This window comes from Lithobates pipiens, unplaced genomic scaffold (genome assembly GCF_037356315.1).
Source record: "Lithobates pipiens isolate NorthernLeopardFrog02 unplaced genomic scaffold, aLitPip1_a1.2 Scaffold_22, whole genome shotgun sequence".
NCBI classification, from domain to species: domain Eukaryota; kingdom Metazoa; phylum Chordata; class Amphibia; order Anura; family Ranidae; genus Lithobates; species Lithobates pipiens.
Window position 1 is genome coordinate 43,402,071 of NW_027507784.1, and position 14,058 is coordinate 43,416,128.

Consider the following 14,058-nt stretch of genomic DNA (forward strand, 5'->3'; position numbering starts at 1 on the left):
GCAAGCAATAATCTCCCCCCAAGTAATCTCCCCCACTTTACCCTTTTATCAAAAATACCCACCCTCTCCCCTCCAAAAACATCCAGCACTAATCTGCACATTCACCCTTCCCAACACAAATCACCCCCACTCCAAATACAAATCCCCCCATCACCCCTCCCAACACAAATCCCCCCACTCCAAACACAAATCCCCCCATCACCCCTCCCAACACAAATCCCCCCACTCCAAACACAAATCCCCCCATCACCCCTCCCAACAAAAATCCCCCCACTCCAAACACAAATCCCCCCATCACCCCTCCCAACACAAATCCCCCCCATCACCTCTTCCAAATTTCTCCCCCCACCCCAAATCTCCCCCTTGGTACAAATCCTGTCCCCCTCTGGATCCCTCAAAACACCAATCATCTTCCCCCAATCCCTTATCCCTGAACAATCTCCCCCAATCCCACACACAATGGGGGACAAGATCAGAGTTCGGAATGATATCTGAGAGATTGAAATCCATATCTCTGGATCAGTACAGATCACCTCTGCTCATGTATTCTTTATTACGATTAACAATTTTAGAGACATCAATGATAACAAAAATAAAATGATGATATCACAGTCTTTATTACATGTAAGCCCTTGTACACATGGTCGGGCATTCCGACAACAAAATCCGTCAGGTTTTTTCCGAAACTGGTGTTGCATACACACGGTTGGACAAAGTTGGCGGAAAATCCAATCGTTCGGAACATGATTACGTTATTTCATTACGACGGGACTACTTTCAGGCTAGTAGCCAATAGCTTTGGTCTAGGAATTTGATCTGAGCATGCGTGGCAATTGGTCCGATCGGATCATGTTATCGGAAAATTTTATATCCAGCTCTCAAACTTTGTTGGTCGGACATTCCGACGGAAAAAGTCAGATGGAGCCCACACACTGTCAGATTATCCAACAACAATCCGACCGTGTGTACAGGGGCTAAGAACTTTAAAAACAATGTTATTCATGCAATATTCAGTAATTAATTCAGTAATCATACATTACAAATATATAATTGAAGTGAACCTGCCACCTTTAAGACTGAAAGCCTGGTCTTACTATAATGGTCCGGGAAAGACATGTGTCCCTCTGATCCGGTTTCACTGGTCTGGGCTCTAAGTTCTACCCATCCATTGTCCCTATGTCACATAAGCCTGTCCCTGTAGACAATAGAGAAGATCTCATTGGACAGAATTTTGGTGGTGGATGGAGCTTCAGAGGAGATCAGAAGGGGAGATGTCAGGGCCTTAATATCTCAACACGGTGACCAAGCTGTCATTAACATCTCCCAGACTTTAGTTACGACTGGAAGACATTAGGAGTTACTCCTGTTCAGCCAATCACAGCGGTCATATGATCGGCATGTCCACCCCCTCCCTCCCCTTCCATCTTAAAGGCCAAGTTAAAGGGCCCCGAGGAAGGCCAGCAGGAAGAGGTTAATAGCTGTGCCATGTTTGCTTTTGCACCTAAAATTTTAATAAAAAAAAAAATGTCTGACAGGTTTACTTCAAGTGTCTTATTCAAATTCCCATCACCCCCTGTGCTCCAGCTGAATTTTGAAATCAGGCTCACCGTAGACATACCTACATCTGTCAATTTGAGATTTAGCAAGCAACTGTGCAAAGTATACATGAAACATTTGATAAGGCAAGATGGCAGGCAGCCCCCTTCTCCATGGCTTTGGGTGGGCTTAGGACAGGGAAAGTGTGCAGGGTGGACCTTGCTTTACAATAAGAAGGCTGGGGACAGGGAAGTGACAACGTGTGGAAGTGAACATTGCAGGGTGGCAAAAAGTGGTCATAAATCACAAGACTGGCTAAACAAAATGGCATTTTCTTTGGCAGACAAATCACCACACATATGGACTAAACACATTAATACTAAACAGCATCAAATAAATGTTACTACGTTGATACAGAAATACACAATAATATCATAATTAATACAATGCTTTTTTTTTTTTTGCTAATACAACAATCTATTTAATACAACAAGCAATGTAAAGTATATAAAAACAAGTATTTTTTTAAAAGAGGCTCCAGATTGTTACAAGGCAGGATACAGCAGGTAATGGCATCATATTATTCGTTCAGAGATATAGGTAGCTATAAATACATTCATCAAAGTGTGGAGCTTATCTATTTTGCATCATAACTGAATTAAGTCTCATTCACACGAGTAGCAAAAACGCATGCTAAAATAAACATAAAATGTTTAAGGGGCCTAGTTTAAAAAAAAAAAAATAATTCTGTTTAAATATCATGAATAATCTCTATGTCTATTTCCTATCATCGTCAGCTCCATCTAGTGGCCATATTGTGCTATTTTCCTAACTAAGGTATTTCAGGAAAATACTGCAATATGGCCAGTAAACGAAGATGACAGAAATAAATAAGCAAATTAGGAGGATTAGTCATGACAGCAGTGTGAAGGAAGTAAGAAGTGAGAGGATATTCCTTTTGAGGCCCCGTTGAACGTTTCTTCTCCAGATTCTGTATTCAGACCACCTCAGTACCAGTGGGTGCCTGAATACCCTGAACAATGGCTGCATATGATAAGATACAGTCACCGTACAGCCGATAACGTTCCCCCCCCCCCGGCTTGGCTGGTTTATAAATCGATGTACCCACAGTGGCATTCAGGCCTCCCCTTTGAACAAATCATTAGGAATCCTCTGAAATGTGTGCTGTGCGTGGCGAGCTTAAAGAAAAACTGTCTTCAAATCGCCCTCCACCCACCGCTGCTACACCAGCCGTTGCTATTTTCCTGATTAGGGAGCCAAAGGTCTGTACCCCGGTCTTCAGGTCCCGGCAGAACCCTTTGGTACATCTGCACACACAAAAAAATATTTCCCATGCATGCGCACAAAGCAAAGTTTTGGAACTTCCATAATTGCACATGCAAAAGATGGCTGATTTATTGCTTGGATAAGATGAATCAACCAGATTACTGCATTTCATCCAGGGAGGGTCTTCTGTTACGTTTTGTTAAATAGATTTATATTTAAAGGAAGCCAAACTATTTTACAGATATGTGTACACAGGAACATCTATATTATAAGACAGTTGTGTATTGGAGATCTGTTATGGTTGTATACCAGAGAATGGGAGGTCTTGTAGAAAAACGGCATTTATTGAGGAATTTGGAAAGGTAGGGGGCCCCATAGTGACTCTTCTGGGGGCCCCCGGTCATACCTAGTAATGCCCCTGTTTATTGTATTAAATAGGAAGAAATGTTTTCAAATAATCCATCAGACTTGCAGAACGGGAACTCTACAGGGACATGGGATATATGTTCTAATTGCAAAACTCCTAACTTTAGGAGTTTATTTTAAAAACTTTAGAATTTTTTTTCAATTAAGTTTCTTTTTGTTTTTTTTCTAATTCTTCTTGCTTGTATCGAGTCGATAGCTGGCATCTCTTCTCCTGTAATGTAAAGAACACATTCATAATTAAACATTGTTCCTTACATTACCCTAAATTAATTTACAGTGAGAACAATAATAATATATCTGACACATTAATGGCCAAAATTTCTGTATCTTTTTCTAATAGATTAATTAATATCATATATCGTCAGCTTCAGGTAATGACTAAGCACATGTGAAGTCTGTGAAACGCGTCTACCCAGCATTCTGATGCCTGTCATTTTTGGGATGTCCAAATAAGGAAGATTTTGCTCTACAGTGGTGTGCGGCCATTTCTTCTAATGTCATTGTGTGCGGAGGCGGGCACCTGCTGGATCATTAGTTTTCCTTACTTCACCTGGAGCGGCGGGTTTTCTTATTTCCATATCGTCAGCTTCCTCTAGTGGGCAAAATGTTGAATATTTTCTTATTAACCCCTTTGCAGCCGCGCCTCCCAGCCCTTTGAGAGGTTTCAGATATCATGGGGGCAGGGCGGGGTTTATGATCATGTGACCACCGTGATTGCAAGTCACAGCGATCACATGATCAGAAAGCTCCCAATCTTATTAAGCGATCGGGAGCTATCCAATCGCCGCCAGTAACTGTGCCGGGAACGTGCAGGGCGCGCGCTCTCCGCCCAGCTGTGTCTGCTAATTGGTACGCCAAGGCCCACCCACCGAGAGGCCGCATATTTACGTACTTGTTGGCCTCTAGGGGTTAAAGTAGTTCAGAAATCTATACTGCATTTTGGCCACTAGATGGAGCCGACTGTTTAGGAAATAACCTATTAGGAAAAATGCATTGATCACCTTAGATGAACACTTTTGACATTCAGCTAACAAAAGTTTTAATAATAAAACCCTATGGGTCTTCTCAATGATTAATAAATCTGACTGTATTATATGATTCAGTGAAGAATTGTTGAATAAGACAGTTATTACACTTATTGTCACTGCAAGGCCAATTTCCCAATAAAGTTGTGAATGTTTACATATAAAAGAGTGCAAATGCAATTCAAATATTACATGTAAAATGAAAATTCTTGTTAATTTCATCTGCCCATGATTGGATAAATGAATAGTCACCCTTTTATGTGTGTGAAAATCCTCAGTCATCGAACAGAAGACCACTTAAGTCATAATAGTAAATCTGGATCTAATAAAACACACACCTTCTTAAAAAGTCACTCCAACCAAAACAGATTTTTGAATATGAATAGTCTCCAGTGAGCTGGTTCCCCCTCGGCCATCCTATATACACTATATTGCCAAAAGTATTGGGACACCTGCCTTTACACGCACATAAACTTTAATGGCACCCCAGTCTTAGTCCGCAGGGTTCAATATTGAGTTGGCCCCCCCCTTTGCAGATATAACAGCTTCAACTCTTCTGGGAAGGCCGTCCACAAGGTTTAGGAGTGTGTCTATGGGAATGTTTGACCATTCTTCCAGAAATGCATTTGTGAGGTCAGGCACTGATGTTAGATGAGAAGGCCTGGCTCACAGTCTCAGCTCTAATTCATCCCAAAGGTGTTCTATCCGGTTGAGGTCAGGAGCAGGAAATTGTACAAAATGTCTTGGTAAGCTGACACCTTAAGAGTTCCCTTCACTGGAGCTAAGGGGGCCAAGCCCAACCCCTGAAAAATAACTCAACACCATAACCCCCCCTCCGCCAAATGATTTGGACCAGTGCACGAAGCAAGGTCCATAAAGACATGGATGAGCGAGTTTGGGGTGGAGCAACTTGACTGGCCTGCACAGAGTCCTGACCTCAACCCGATAGAATACCTTTGGTGTGAATTAGAGCGGAGACTGTGAGCCAGGCCCTCTCATCCAACATCAGTGCCTGACCTCACAAATGCGCTTCTGGAAGAATGGTCAGACATTCCCATAGACACACTCCTAAACCTTGTGGACGGCCTTCCCAGAAGAGTTGAAGCTGTCATAGCTGTATAGTGACTTTATTGAAATAATAAGGAGTTAGATATATTGTTTAACCGCTTGCCGAACAGCTGCCGCAGTTTTATCTGTGGCAGAATGGCACGGCTGTGCGAAACCTTACATCGCTTCACATTTTGGCCACTAGGGGAGCGCGCCCACAGCGTGTGCCTGAAGCCGATGCAATCGCTTGTGACAGAGTGAGAACCAGGATCTGTGAGTGTAAACACACAAATCCCGGTTTTATTAAGGGAGTAGAGACAGATTGTGTGTTCATACAAAGTTTAAACGCCGATCTCTCTCTCCTAATAGACATTCCAATCCCCCCTACAGTTAGAACACACCAAGGGAACACAGTTAACCCCTTGATTGCCCCTAGTGTTAACCCCTTCCCTGCCAGTGACATTTATACAGTAATCAGTGCATTTTTATGGCGTATAGTGTGGTTTAAATTATTCTTTAGTCAAACACGAGGGTGGGAGGCAATATAAGCTGGTGAGTGCGTTTTTGTGTGGTGTGTGGTGTGGTGTGTGGTGTGGTGTGTGGTGTGGTGTGTGGTGTGGTGTGTGGTGGAAGATTTAAAGATTTAAGAAGGTTGAACTTTTTTTCATCCAACATTTGTTTATTTATGGACTATTTTTGTCACATGTCACTGGGTGTCATATGTCATATTCACATTATATAACTATCGATTTAGTCATTGTTATTATATTTCATTAGCACCACTAGTTTTTCCTATTTCTTAATGTGCATGGTTATAGGTTTAAATTTCTGTTATTCTACATGGAATTTTTATTATTCATTTTAAGCAGGACTGCGACATTGTAGCATAAAGATCGGACACTTTTGACACTTTTTTTTGGGACCAGTCCCTTTTTTTTTTAACAGCGATCAAAGCTAAAAATAGCCACTGATTACTGTATAAATGTCACTGACAGGGAAGGGGTTAACACTAGGGAGCAATCAAGGGGTTAACTGTGTCCTAGGGAGTGAGTCTTACTGTGGGGGGAGGGGACAGACTGAGAGTACAGCGAGACCGCTGTCTCTGATCATTAGGAACAGACTATCTCTCTCTCTCTCTCTCTCTCTCTCTCCTTCCCTGTCAGAAGGGGGATCTGTCTGTTTACATTGACATATCCCTGTTCTGGCTCTGTGTGGAGCGATCGCGGGTGGCGAACATTGCGGCCGCCGGCCACGCGCATCGGCTCCGGCGTCATGCCCCCTAGAGCTCTTAAAGCGGCTGCCATAGAGCTGCTGCGATTCGCGCAGGGGGAGCCAACCTGCCAGCTATTCTTCCCACACAATTCAGGTTGGATTGATATTTGTGATTTGATTCGAAATGCTAATGCTCAAAATTTTTTAATCCATTAGAAAAAAATAAACAAATTTAAGTTAAACAAATTCCGAAAACGAATCATCCGAATGTAACGAAATTAAATTAGTAACATAACCTATCTAAACAAAATTAAATTATTTATTTTTTGTTCTGCACATGTCCAGACATAAATGACACTTAGTGCTCTGGACTGAGACAAGTACACACTATAGAGGGATACACTTTGCTCATATTTCATGTCTGAGCTTTACAACCACTTTAACGCATTTAGCTCAGCTTGCATGAATGATTCTGACATTTGTAGAACAAATGTTTTATGAACAGACCCCTTAATTACATTTTTTGGTCTATCAGGGATTGTTCACACGATATGTTTCCAACACATCAAAAATGCATGGACAAGAATATAATAAAAAAATATGGCAGCTTATGGGTCCTTATCTGAGGTGGCTGCATTCGTTTTCTATTTTCAGGTGTTTATTTTCTGTACTGTATCTACGGAGGTTAAGAAATGTTTAAAATCTTCCGTACTATCAATATAAACTTGCCCTATCTAATCGTGCCAGTGCTCATAATGTTTTATATGCATGTCCATGTATCTATAAAGAGGAAACATTGTCACCCAACGCAGCACGTCAGATTCAAACGAAATATACCTTCACCTCTCCCTATCTCATAACATAGGGGGATGTGATTTATAGTTCACAAAACACAGCTCAGAGATTTCAGTTCAGTGCACGGGAAATGACAAGAACTCTCTGAGAGAATCGACAAGGAAGCTTTATCCTCCTCTGAGTACAACACCCCTAGAAGGGTCCTTTCACACAAGAGCGTTCCACTTCATTCAGCAAGGGATCCATGAGCGGGATGGATGTCAGTTTTTTGTCTGTATTTGGACCCCTGTAGGATTTATGGGCTGCTAGATGTGAACGTTTACATCAGGCTACCTCCAATCTGTCATGTTTAGGTCCAGAAAAGCAGAAAAGAACGCAGTCCTTTTTGTTTTTTCTTCCTGGATCTGGATGGACTTGGAGGTAGGGGTATGCAAATGGACACAACTACATTTTACAACCACCTGCCCATAGACTTGCATGGAGCTTGCAGCCTGAAAAACTTACCTATAGACCTGACTGAAAAGCCTGTTTAAAGGAGCCTAAAAAATCCTGGACTAGTCTTGGTAGTTTGTTTGCATGTATAAGTTCCCCTTCTTCACTATGTCTTTGCCTTGAGGGCGAATCGAACCTTGGATGGAATAGATGCCCAGTGGGATGTCGTTTCTCAAAGAAGAATAAAGCTTTTTGAAAAGAACAAGTGGTGGTGTGGGGCCCTCTCTTTTAAACAATGAATACCATTCAGAAGTGAATATCCCAGGGGGCCCATGCACCTGTGGTTGGTTCATCTGTAACCACATACTGGAAGCAGAACCTTTACTTTGTCAAAAATGTTCTTAGCCCAAAAAAAAGAAGAAAACAAATACACACATATCTAATGATGGGTAATATATTACATTTTTGTGCTTGGAATTAGATACCATTTAAGATACCATGTAAGAGCAACACACGTTAATACATACATTTCTGGTGTTGCTCAGCTTTGGGTAAATTGGAGTGGAAGGTGCACTTAAAAATACTAAACTGGTCAAAAATAGGACCTCAACTAAAACCATTGGGTGAATTCAATAAAATTTTGCAACTTACCTTCACCCTGAGCTGCTACTTCAAAGTTAGACATTTCTCCCTGGGCAGTCTCTTGTTTTTCTGTGACATCCTCAAATGTATCTTCTGCAGCTACAAGAGAAATTATATTATTAAATGTACAGTATGTGTGACATTTCAAAAGTCTATGATTTAAAGCAGTGGTCCTAGAGTACCGCCAACAGGCCATGTTTGCAGGTCTTCCTTTATCTTGTACAGGTGCTTTAAATCAGAGTCAATGGATTGGTATATTGGAAAGCTATTTTATCCAAGAGAAATTCCCAAAACATGGCCTGTTGGGAGTACTTAAAGGGGTTGTAAAGGTAATTTTTTTATTTTCTACATAGGTTCCTTTAAGCTAGTGCATTGTTGGTTCACTTATCTTTTCCTTCGATTTCCCTTCTAAATGTTTTTTTTTCTTTGTTTTCTTTGTCTAAATTTCTCACTTCCTGTTTCACCCCAGTAAGCTGTTCTGGCTGACTAACCACCAGCTCAGATGATGGTGAGAAGTTTACTGAGGAGAAACAGGAAGTGAGATATTCAGACAAAGCAAAAAAACATTTAGAAGGGAAATCAAAGGAAAAGGTAAGTGAACCAACAATGCACTAGCTTAAAGGAACCTATGTAGAAAATAAAAAAATTACCTTTACAACCCCTTTTAAGGACAGGGTTGAGAACCACTGATTTAAAATGTATGTGAACAAATGTACTTAAGTTTAACCACTTGACAACTGGGCACTTAAACCCCCTTCCTAACCAGACCAATTTTCAGCTTTCGGCGCTCTCATACTTTGAACGACAATTATTAATTTTTTTCACACAAATAGAGCTCTCTTTTGGTAGCATTTAACAACTTTCAGACCGGACCAATTTGCTGGTCAAAGACCAGACCACTTTTTGTGATTCGGCACTGCGTCGCTTTAACTGACAATTGCGCGGTCGTGCGACGTGGCTCCCAAACAAAATTGATGTCCTTTTTTTCCCACAAATAGAGCTTTCTTTTGGTGGTATTTGATCACCCCTGCGGTTTTTATTTTTTGCGCTATAAACAAAAATAGAGCGACAATTTTGAAAAAACGCATTAATTTTTACTTTTTGTTATAATAAATATCCCCCAAAAATATATAAAAAAAACATTTTTTTCCCTCAGTTTAGGCCGATACGTATTATTCTACATATTTTTGGTAAAAAAATCACAATAAGCGATTATTGATTGGTTTGCGCAAAAGTTTTAGCGTTTACAAAATGGGGATAGTTTTATAGCATTTTTATTAATATTTTTTTTTTTTTTTTTTAATAGTAATGGCGGCGATCAGCGATTTTTATTGTGACTGCGACATTGTGGGAGACCCATTGGACTTTTTGACACATTTTTGGGACCATTGTCATTTATACAGTAATCACTGCTATATAAATGCACTGATTCCTGTGTAAATGACACTGGCAGTGAAAGGGTTAACCAGTGGGTGGCAGTGTAGGGGTTAAGTGTTCCTAGGGGTGTGTTACTAACTGTGAGGGGGTTGGGCTTTCATTTAGTGAACACTGATCTCTGCTCCAATCACATGGAGCAGAGATCAGCGTCACTAGTTGCTAGGCAGAATGGAGAAATGCTGTTTACACGGCATTTCCTCCATTCAGCCGTCCCGTGAGACGATCGCGGGTATGCCCACGGCGATCGAGTCCGCGGGTCCCGCGACCGGACTCACGTGGGTCCCGACCAGCGCGGGAGCACGCCGCCGGTGGCGCGCTCCCGATGGCAGGGCGGCATTGAAGATTGGACGTACATGTACGGCAATATGCCTGCCCGTGCCATTCTGTCAACGTACATCGTCGTGCGCTGGTCGGGAAGTGATTAATTACCGCTATTTAAAAAATAAATAAAAAAATTGTGCTTTAAAGAAAACAGACCGAAAAATTATGTAAAAATATATATATACTTTTTCTTTGTTTCTGTTATAAAATTTTGCAAATTAAGAATTTTTCTTCATAAATTTTGGCCAAAATTTATACTGCTACATATCTTTGGTAAAAATAATCCAAATCAGTGTATATTATTTGGTCTTTGTGAAAGTTATAGAGTCTACAAACTGTGGTGCCAATCACTGAAAATTGATCACATCTGAAGTACTGACGGCTTATCTCGTTTCTTGAGACTCTAACATGCCAGGATAGTAAAAATACCCCGCAAATGACTACTTTTTGGAAAGTAGACATTCCAAGGTATTTAGAAAGAGGCATGGTGAGTTTTTTGAAGTTGTAATTTTTACCACAATTCTTTGCAAAATCAAGATTTGTTTTTTCTTTTTTTTTTTCTTTTTACAAAAGTCTCATATTATCAGGTTATTTCTCACACACAGTATATGCACACCACAAGTTAAACTCCAAAACACATTCTACTACTCCTCCTGGGTATGACGATACCACATGTGTGAGACTTTCACACAGCCTGGCCACATACAGAGGCCCAACATTGAGGGAGCACCATCAGGCGTTCTAGGGGCATAAATTACACATCTAATTTCTTGACTACCTCTTACAATTTTGAAGGCCCTGGAGCACCAGGACAATGGAAAACAACCCAACGTATAATCTATGAGGCGTATCGAGTCTTTTGAACATGTCATTTTTTCCTACAAGTTTTTGGAAAATGTGGAAAGAAAATGAAAATGCGTTTTTTTTTTACACATAGTTGTCCATTTGTATAATATTTCTAACACATAGCATCTACATGGCAAAAATGACACCCCAAAAAAGATTCTGCTACTCCTCCTGAGTACGACAATACCACATGTGAGACTTTTACACAGCCTGGCTACATAGAAAGACCCAACATGCAGGGAGCACAGTCAGGTGTTCTAGGGGCATAAATGTCAAACCTAATTTGATTACCTATTACATTTTGAGGCACTGTGGTGGCATGGATAAGCCATGGATGGGGATGGCTAAGCATGGTTGAGCCATGAATGTGGATGGCTGGGTATGGGTGGGTATGGCTGAGTATGGATGGATGAGTATTGCTGAGTATGGCTGTGTATAGGTGGCTGAGCATGGATGGATGGATGAGTATTGCTGAGGATGGATGAGTATTTCCGAGTATGGATGGATGAGTATTGCTGAGTATGGATGGATGAGTATTGCTGAGTATGGATGGATGAGTATTGCTGAGCATGGGTGGGATGGATGGATGAGTACTTCTGAGCATGGATGAGTATGGATGGATGAGTATTTCTGAGCATGGATGAGTATGGATGGATAAGTACTTCTGACCATGGATGAGTATGGATGGGATGGATGGGTGAGTGTTTCTGAGCATGGATGAATGAGTACTTCTGAGCATGGATGGGGTGGATGGAGGAGAACTTCTGTGAAAATGGATGGGATGGATGGATGAGTACTTTTGTAAGCATGGATGGGATGGATGGATGAGTACTTGTAAGCATGGATGGATGAGTACTTCTGTGAGCATGGATGGATGGCTGGATTGGGCACCGAGCAGCGCTGTAGGCACTACACATCCAGCCCACAGCTTTGCAGCACTTGATATCTCCCCTCTCACCTCTCACTTTACCAATAGGTACGGGAAGGAACCGGACGTGATGCCGGTTTGTTTAGAAGTGATCGCTCCGTCATTTGACAGAGTGATCACGTGGTAAATGGCCGCTGTCAGTGGCCATTTACCGTGATCCATGATGCGCGCCCCCGCTGTGCTGCAGCCGTCTTTTGGCTAAGGCCCGGTTGGCATGTGGTTAAAGTGTCTGTAACCATGAAAATTGAATTTATTAAATTGGTGACCAAGAGCTACCTCTCCCATTCTCATTTTTGTCCTCAAAAAATGAACACCTACAGACCGTTACACTCAGGATAAGCTCTTACCTGACGATTATGTCGGAGTCCGTCTGGGTTCAAGCCTCTCCCAGCACGAAGTCCCACATCTCATGCCGCATACACACGACAGGACTTTTTTCGATCGAATAGTCCGACGGAACGAGTCCGTCGGACTATTCGATCGTGTGTGGGCTCCATTGGACCTGTGCTTGCCAAAAATCCAGCGGACTTTAGAAATAGAACATGTTTTAAATTTTTCCACCGGAACTCCGCCGGACCGAGAAATCCGTTTGTGTGTATGCTAGACCGACGGACAAACACCAACGCTAGGGGAGCTATTGGCTACTGGCTATGAACTTCCTTATTCTAGTCCGGTTGTACGTCATCACGTTCAAATTCTTCGGACTTTGGTGTGATTGTGTGTGGCCAAGTCCGTTCATTCGGAAAGTCAGTCGGAAAGACCATCGGACCTAGTCCCTCAAAGTTCGGTCGTGTGTACGCGACATTCGGCTACTAAACGCACCAACAAGGAGGGGAACCCCTTCTGGTGGTCTTTTGGGGTTGAGGTGTTCTCTAATTAGAGACGACAATCCTCTCATGGTATGCCTGCTTTTGAGTCCGGATCCAGCAGCTGGGACTGAATGGTGTCTTCTCTCCTATGGAATTTTTTCCAGGTTTGTCAATTTCTATAAAACTTTTTTTTTCTTTTTCTTGCTCTCATATCTCTAAAGACCCCATACACACTGTGCAGCTTTTGTTGTCTAATTTCCTTTAGATTTGTCAGGACCCTGTAGTGCAGGGGCCTGCCTGATTGCATACAAATTGAGGCTCTTAACGTTTGACCTCATATTGTGTAGTTTTGGTAAATCTGAGGGAAAAAATCTGCAGAGGATTGTATGATGTGTAGCCAGCTTAAAAGTGTCCTTTTGTGTGGATGGGCATTGGCTTCCCTCCAATTGTATTACTAGGGGTAGGGGGGTTTGCTCAGATTTCTTTAATTGCTCAAAAAAATGGGGGGTATATGTGTATTTTTTCCCTCTCTCGCTTCCCTTATTTCTCGCTGTTGCCATGCAGTCCCCCTTGCACGTTTCGGTTTTTCCTCGAGCATGAACCTAATTCCGCGTACACACAACCGGACTTTCCGGCAAGCTAGGTCTGACGTGATTAGTCCGTCAGACAATCCGATCGTGTGTGGGAAAATCCGGCGGAGCTAGAAATAGAACATGTTTCAAATCTATCCAATGGACTCAGTTTTGACTAACTCAAATCTATTTATCTACTGAATGTAATATTGAATATAATATCCATTGAACTTCCTTTTTTAGTCCCATTTACGTCACCACGTTCAAAACAAATGGACTTTCGAATGGACTTAGTCCATTTGTATGTGGCTAAGTATGTTCGTTCCGAAAGTCAGTCGGAACTCCGCCAAAAGTCTGTCGGGGAGACCTAGTTTGCTGGAAAGTCCGGTCATGTACACCGTATTACACCACATAACCAAGACCACCACAATACCAGGTAAGGACCAACTTCGGGTAAGTAAAAAGATGCAGGAAAAAGAGTGCGTGCTGCCCTGATGAGTGTGAGCAGCCCCGGCTGCTCACACGCCCGCTCTAGGATTTTCCAGGGCTCTCTCCTGAAATCTAATATCGATCTGGTTACACAAGGTGATAACACTGTCCAGATCAGCAGGGAGTGATCTTCCTGCCAATTCATCCTTCACTCTATCAAAGAGGCCATGTAAAATGGTTGCAACTAGGGCCTCATTATTCCAGCTCAATTCAGCTGTGAGGATACGGAATTGAAGAGCATACTGTCCCACAGA

General features: G+C 42.0%; 1 protein-coding gene across 1 annotated transcript in view; it reads right to left on the minus strand.

Moving 5' to 3' along the window:
• Positions 1 to 513: 513 nt before the first annotated feature.
• Positions 514 to 14,058, minus strand: part of LOC143925669 (uncharacterized) — a 106,921-nt gene continuing 93,376 nt past the window's right edge. Inside the window, exons 9-10 of the mRNA XM_077450132.1 lie at positions 8,412 to 8,501; positions 514 to 3,460 (exon numbers count right to left, since the gene is read on the minus strand). Of these exons, the coding sequence (XP_077306258.1) occupies positions 3,375 to 3,460; positions 8,412 to 8,501 (176 nt within the window). The 3' untranslated portion in view covers positions 514 to 3,374. The remainder of the gene's footprint in view (positions 3,461 to 8,411; positions 8,502 to 14,058) is intronic.